Here is a 6913-nt window from a genome sequence, read left to right as displayed (position 1 = left end):
CCTTGAACCACACATGGACCTCAGGAACCCTATTAGGATCGCTACCAGTCGGAAGGGAGATGACAGCAAATAACAACGGTAAAGTAACTTAGCATTCAATACGTCTGAAGAGCATCTTTGTGACTACCAGATGCAGAACTCATTATCCAAAAAGTAAATATTTGCAGGTACCTATGTTACTTTTGAGTAGCTATTCCCGGGATTTCGGTATATTTCTTCATATTTAGTCATGCTGTGCATTGGTTTGGGTAGCTTTCAGTAGCTTAGTAAAACAGCAAGGGGAAGTATGAAGCTCAACAATCCAGGAAACAAAGAGATGTTTTCTTCTCAATTTGAGAACCATTTCTTGACTTTCTTACTAGAGTTGAATAAAGTCCCTTCATGGGACCTGTCACATTCCTTCCTGTGCCAAATCACAACCATCCTGTGGCAATATTGCTCTGTACCCTCTTGAGATACCAACTCTTCAGCTTTGTGAACAAATAAACTAAAGGTAGGCCAACAGGAAGACGTTTTCTGTATCAGTGACCCGGAAATTGCCCTGAAACCATGCTTTTCTTCTCTAATCCTTCCCATAAATGATCTTGGGAGGCGAAGGGAGGGAGTAGCCCAGTCCTTTCACAGAAGGGAGCAGTGCATTCATTTATAACCTGTGCGTCCCAGAAGGACCCACTGAGATAGTCGCCAAAATGGATAAACTCTTTGCTTCGATGCTAGTGCTGCTGTTTTTCAGTGTTCTTTGCTGCTCCGCCACGGAGACAGGTGAGAAGGAGGCAGGCAGGCAGGCAGGAGAAGCACAGATTGGGTGGGAAAATTCCAGGAGAGAAGAGGGAGGTCGTTGGTCAGCATGAGAGCGTCCACTCATTACAGATGGATGTTCTACCAGCTGCCATTTTCATCTATTTTTAGATTATGTTGTATTTTTTGTGATTTTTTATGGGGGGGGTCACCCCCTAGGCATCCCTGGTGGGCCATCTGCCCTCATCCTGCAGTCCCAGTGGAGCTGAGCACCCCCCACCCCCTGACCCAACTCCGGTACTGGAAGTAGAGGCACCAACGGAGTGACAGAGAAGGCTCCAGGAGGAACAACTCGGAGGACGCCACTCCTCCGTTTGGTCAGCCCTTGCTAAAGGACTGTAGCGTGAACTAGGACTCTTTCTTCCATCTGAGTTTTTAGGACCAGGACTTTTGGGGGGGCTCAGTGAAGATCATTGAGGGGGTCAGTGCTTGAAACTGAAACCCCTGGGGAAGGCGAACAAAGGAGAGAGGGCAGTTGCTACAGGTTCTGTTTCGCCATTAAATGTTGTTGTAGTTCAAAATGCCAAGCTGAAACCCACAGAACTGTTATGTGGGGACTCCCCAGCTGCTGGGCAGCTGGAGGATATGGCCAGTGACGCTTCCATATTTATAGTTTTAGGAGAAGTTGCCGTGTTAGTCTGTGCAAGCGTGTCAGGTAAAATCCAAAGGGGAGGAACAATCAAACAAAGAGAGAAGACAAACTATTATATTTTAGTTGTTGTAGATTTTTTGGGCTGTTTGGCCATGTTCTGAAGGTTTTCTTCCTAACGTTTCGCCAGTCTCTGTGGCCAGCATCTTCAGAGGACAGGAGTTAGAACTCTGTCTGTGTTCTGGTGTGGTGTAGTGCTGTATTTGTAGCTGTGGGATCAGCTTTTCATCCTTTTCAGGAGATTGGGTGATTATGGTGATCATGGTATATTTTTTTGTTATGGGTATATTGTTGTGAGAAGGTGGGAGATGGTCTGTCACTGTGAATGATGGGTGTCGTTAGCTAGTCTTTTGTGTGCAGCGATCACCGGTTCTTGTGGGTAGGTAGAGTTTGTTGACCTTTTGCAGGCTGCATTTTTCAGTGCTGAGAGCCAGGCTTTGTTGTGTTTTAGACTTTCTTCTTTTTCATTGAAGCTTTGCTGGAGTTTGTGGATTTCAATACAGTAGCTTCCCTGTGTCGTCTAACGTAATGATTGCTGGTGCTGTCCAGTACTTCTGTGTTGTGAAATTGAATTTCATCTCCAGCTTGTTTAAGGGTGTTAAGAAGAAAAACCTTCAGAACATGGCCAAACAGCCGGAAAAACTTACAGCAGCCATCGGATCCCGGCCATGAAAGCCTTCAAGAATATATGTTATATTTTAATGTGACCTTTTGTGGATCAAGTCCACTTCACATTAAAATATAATAGTTTGTCTTTAAGTTGCCACATGGTTTTCGTCTTTGTTTATTTGTTTTTGGCTTTGCTTTTGCTTTGGCTTTCCTCTGGATTTTCTCTGACATGCTCACATATTTATGCTATATTTTAAAGTCATTTGATGCTGTATGTCTTACATTTTGAGCTGGATTCAGCATAGAAGCCAATACAGACCTTGCAGCTTTGGTGTGGTGTATTCCCGGCTGTGTGTCCCACAAAGGCCATCTTCACATTGAAGAGATTATTTTAAAAGGGAGAGGATGTGACCTATTTCTCAGTCATGCAGGGGCAGATTTGGATAATATGTCCACCAACCAGTGGGCAGATAAGTAGACATCAACAAGCAGTCAGATCAATGCAAATAATTATGACCTTTCTTCAGCACCCACACATTTCAACCCATTTCGTGAAGTTTTTCTTCATCTACCATGACTCCCATCACTGGAGGTGGCTGGGTAGCTCCAAATAACTTTTTCCCCCAAAAAAATCTGGCTGCATTTGTGTAATAGAGGAAAGACCTAGTTTTACCTAAAGTAAAAAATTAGATCAGTCATACTCTAGCTCCTTCATTAGGATTCTGGAGGATTTTATTAAAGGAAGATTTTGTGTTCCTTTCCCTATGTTTCCCCTAACTGCTGCTTTTTCCATTTGATAAATTTATTGGGAAAATCGCTGAACAAGGAGACTCCCACACTCTCCACTAAGCTTCACCACAGAATGGGTCATGGAATAATTTGATTTTTTTTTCCTCGAGAGTTTTCCTGCTAAGCTCCACCCACCGCCTTGAACACCACTTTATGTAACCGCAAGCATAATAGGACTGGGGTGACCATGTGTTCTCTTTGTGGGGGGACAGGCCTCATTTCGAAGGATTGCCAGGGAAACATTCTCCTTTCGAAGGTTTCCCCCCAACATACACACAGCGCAGGACCAGTTTAGAGATAAAGAACCCCTATAGAAGGGGATCAGGGACCTTGATGCTGTCCATAGCAAGAAGCATCTGGTCACTGACTTCCACACTTGATTGAAACACACTCTGATTCTATTGGGTAAAGATTGTTTCTGTTTGGCATTTGTAGATATCAATTTAGTATATGAAATCAGCATTCTCTTTTCGTCCCTCTTTGTGGCGATGTGTAATTGGCCATTCTGTGTACAGATGGATGGATGGATGGATGGATGGATGGATGGATGGATGGATGGATGGATGGATGGATGGATGGATGGATGGATGGATGGATGGATGGATGGATGGGAGCATAAAAGCATATGTATCTATCTTTATCTATGGCCTAGAGGTGGCTGGATTTGCTTTCACCACTGACAAACTGACCGTATTTTCCTTTTTTAAAAAATCAGGTGTGCGACACCATTTTGGCCACGCAGAAGGGGAGCAGAACAGACCTAAGAACAGAGGGGGTGAGCAGGAACTATGCACTTGCCCAGGTGAGTCTTTTGGGGGAAATGGTAGACGAGAAAGAAACTCTAGCAAGTCTGCTTTTGGTCTCCTCTTTGGTCAGCCAGCATGGGCAGTCCTATTTTGGGCACACCATGAGATGGCAGGATTTTCTGGAAATGACAATAATGCTGGGGAAGGTGGAAGTCAGCAAGAGAAGAGGAAGACCCAATACAAAATGGTCTGACTCTGTAAAAGAAGTCGCAGGGATGAGTTTGCAAGCGCGGAGCAGGGCATCGGAGAGCAGGATATTTTGGAGATTGATCATTCATGGGATTCCCATAAGTCCTCCATTGTTGTTTATAACTATGAAATTAATGTGATGTTTTTTATTAAGTTGGAATATAAAGCTCTCTTTCAGAACTAAGATTTTGCTCTGGCTCAAGAAGAGGGATCATAGTGTTCTCTTGGATAGCAAGTTGTCCGTTTCTATTGTGGAGAACTGAATTGTAAATTGTGAGAGAAAATAATTTTACATGTGGCTTGGCTCATTTGCAGCATGTCCTATGAGCAGTCGAGAAGCAATAATTCTAAAATAATCTGTTTTGGTGTTCCAGCCCTTGCTAGTTAAGGTGGTGGTGGGGGTTCCATTCAATTTATCTTGCTTTCATCCAAAATTCTTCAGCTATTTCTTCCCACCCATTGGTGGTACATCTTGGTACTGTATTTCAGGCTCACATGGACCCCAGAAGCAGACAAATCACAAGAGGGGGTGCCCTTGCAATCCTATTGATTTTCATCTGACAGGTAACAAAATGTCCTTAGACGTGGCTGTTGATGGGGATGCAAAAACAAAAACAAAACCAAAAAAACCAAAAAAACCCAATCACCTAGACCAGTGGATCCCAATCAGTGGTTCCCCAGAATTCTCGGTTTAAAATTCCCAGAAGCCTTCACCACTAGTTGTGCTGGCCAGAATTTCTTGGAGTTGTAGTCCAAGAACTTCTGGGACCCAAAGACTGGGGACCACTGGTCTAGACTATAGGAGGTGGTGGAAGGATACCTCTTCTGGACCCTAAGCTATTTAAAAAGGCATTATTGAATAGGAGAAAGTACCTATGCAAAGTTTTCGTGGAGGGCTGTCATATCACACTTTCCTTTGCTACTATAATTTTCAGTGTTGCAGAGCAAAAGCCACTCCTTTGACAGAAAGCACCGTGGCTTTTTATGCGTCCATCTTGTCCCTCAGCATTGCAGAAGCTGAGTCTGGCTCCAGCAATCGCAATGAGAACACAAAGATGCAGACAGCTGCTTTCTAGCATAAATCATGTCCCTGGCCCATCAAGACTAGCATTGTCAAAGTGGACTTGCAGATGGGAACACATTATAGGATGGGAAGAAGAAGAAATCTTATTTGTCCCACTCAGTGTATTGGGTTCTAGCCCGATTTTGACAATAATTTTTTCCTGCCACCCACCCAACATGCTCATGTTTTACTTGATACAGTAACCTTTCCCTTGATTTCTCATGGGTTCTTTTTGGGGGCCCTATAGAAAGCATAGCAGGGACGTGGTGGCGCTGTGGGCTAAACCGCAGAAGCCTTTGTGAGCTGTAGGGTCAGAAGACCAGCAGTCGTAAGATCGAATCCATGCAATGGAGTGAGCGCCTGTCACTTTGTCCCAGCTCCTCACCAACCTAGCAGTTTGAAAGCGTGTAAATGCAAGTAGATAAATAGGTACCACTTCGATGGGAAGATAACAGCATTCCGTGTATAGCCGCGCTGGCCACGCGACAATGGAAACTGTCTTCGGACAAAAGCGCTGGCTCTATGGCTTGGAAACGGAGATGAGCACCGCCCCCCTAGAGTCGAACACGACTGACTAAAATGTCAAGGGGAACCTTTACCTTTTATAGAAAGCAGGGTTTGTTTTTCACACATTATGGTGTAAATAGCAGGGAAAGTTACTTTTTTGGAGCACAACTCCCTGAGCACCCCACTACCAGTGGCAACATGATGGCAACGCTGATTGGGCATTGGAACGATCATTGAGATAGTAACTTCTCACAGTTCTGTGAAAGGAAAGAGGAAAGAAATGACATCATTACAAAAGATTTAAAAAGGTCATCTTCTCTTTCTCTCTGTCTCTTGTAGAACATGCTCACCACCATCGGCATGACAAGACCAAGCATCACCTGCATCATAAGAAACAGAGCTGCCTCATGTTTCTCAGACGATGCCGCCTGAAGCGACTTCATGTCCCTCTGTAGCTATTTCTGCCCGGGAAAAGTCCTTAGCCTGGAGCTCACCAGTAAAACCAGTCCTGCTTGATGGAATAAAACATGCTTTTTTCTTTCATTGTCTGTTCATTTCACCTTCAAAAAGCCAGCAAACAGTGAGACGGTGGTTTTGAGCTATCCTTCTACCCCCCAGAAAGTTGCCTGGCACCACAGCATCACTCCCGGATAACAAACAACACACAACTACATGTGCAAACAATACATTTCACTGGAAGCAGGTGTTATATGGCAGGATTCCAGCCATCGTGGTCGAGATGGCGAAAATGTGCCCCTCGGGTTGTTCTTAGATTAGAACACCCATCACTCTTAATTGTGCTGATTAGGGTTGGTGGCAGACATTCGGTAGTGTCTGGATGGCCTCATGTTGCCCTTTCCTGCTGCCCTTAACTCATTCTATACTGACTCCTGAAGTTAGGAGGGAACTGATAGGATTCAACCTATTTTTTATCCTAATAAGCATGGCTTGATTTCAGAGATGGGAAATGTTCCTTTTTTGGATAACACCTCTCAGAATCCAGCTGGCTGTGGGGATTCTGCGTGTTGTAGTGTAAATAAGTTCTGTTCATAGGACTTCAAACAGTTTTGAAACTTCGGCTGATCACGTCCTGCCTTTATTAATTTTCCCCGTAGGCACAGAGACCTTTCTACTCTGGTGAGCTTTTCCCCCTCAGAAAGAGAAAATTTGAAAGCTGTCAGAATATGTCTTTATAATTTCACCTGCCTGGGAGTCTAATGCCTTCACACTGCCTTCTGGGCTTCCCGAAAGCATTTAAGGCTCCATCTTCAGAATCAAACATTTCTTGGACTTACAGACCCAGGAGAGCTGGTCTCAAATTATAGCATATTTGCAAGAAGTTGTGATGAAGAGGGAAAAATTATAAATGGTGGGTGCAGAGCACTTTATTGCTTTTTCCAAAGGTATATCTTATAAATGACTAACAAAGTAACTGATTACTAATCAGTAAACACTCTAATTCACAAAAACACAGCGGTCACAACCTAGTTTACAAAACCATGA

At 43.9% G+C, this 6913-nt stretch overlaps 1 protein-coding gene across 1 annotated transcript; it reads left to right on the top strand.

The window, feature by feature from the left end:
• Positions 1-571: 571 nt before the first annotated feature.
• LOC140701947 (uncharacterized) lies at positions 572-5951 on the top strand. The gene is made up of 4 exons (XM_072979500.2): positions 572-762; positions 3561-3647; positions 4330-4404; positions 5750-5951. The coding sequence occupies exons 1-4, from the start codon at positions 690-692 to the stop codon at positions 5863-5865; spliced, it is 351 nt and encodes a 116-aa protein (XP_072835601.2). The 5' UTR covers positions 572-689; the 3' UTR covers positions 5866-5951.
• The last annotated feature ends 962 nt before the right edge of the window (positions 5952-6913 follow it).

The sequence above is a fragment of the Pogona vitticeps genome, chromosome 9 (genome assembly GCF_051106095.1).
Source record: "Pogona vitticeps strain Pit_001003342236 chromosome 9, PviZW2.1, whole genome shotgun sequence".
Lineage (NCBI taxonomy): Eukaryota > Metazoa > Chordata > Lepidosauria > Squamata > Agamidae > Pogona > Pogona vitticeps.
This window is presented reverse-complemented; position numbering and strand designations above follow the sequence as displayed.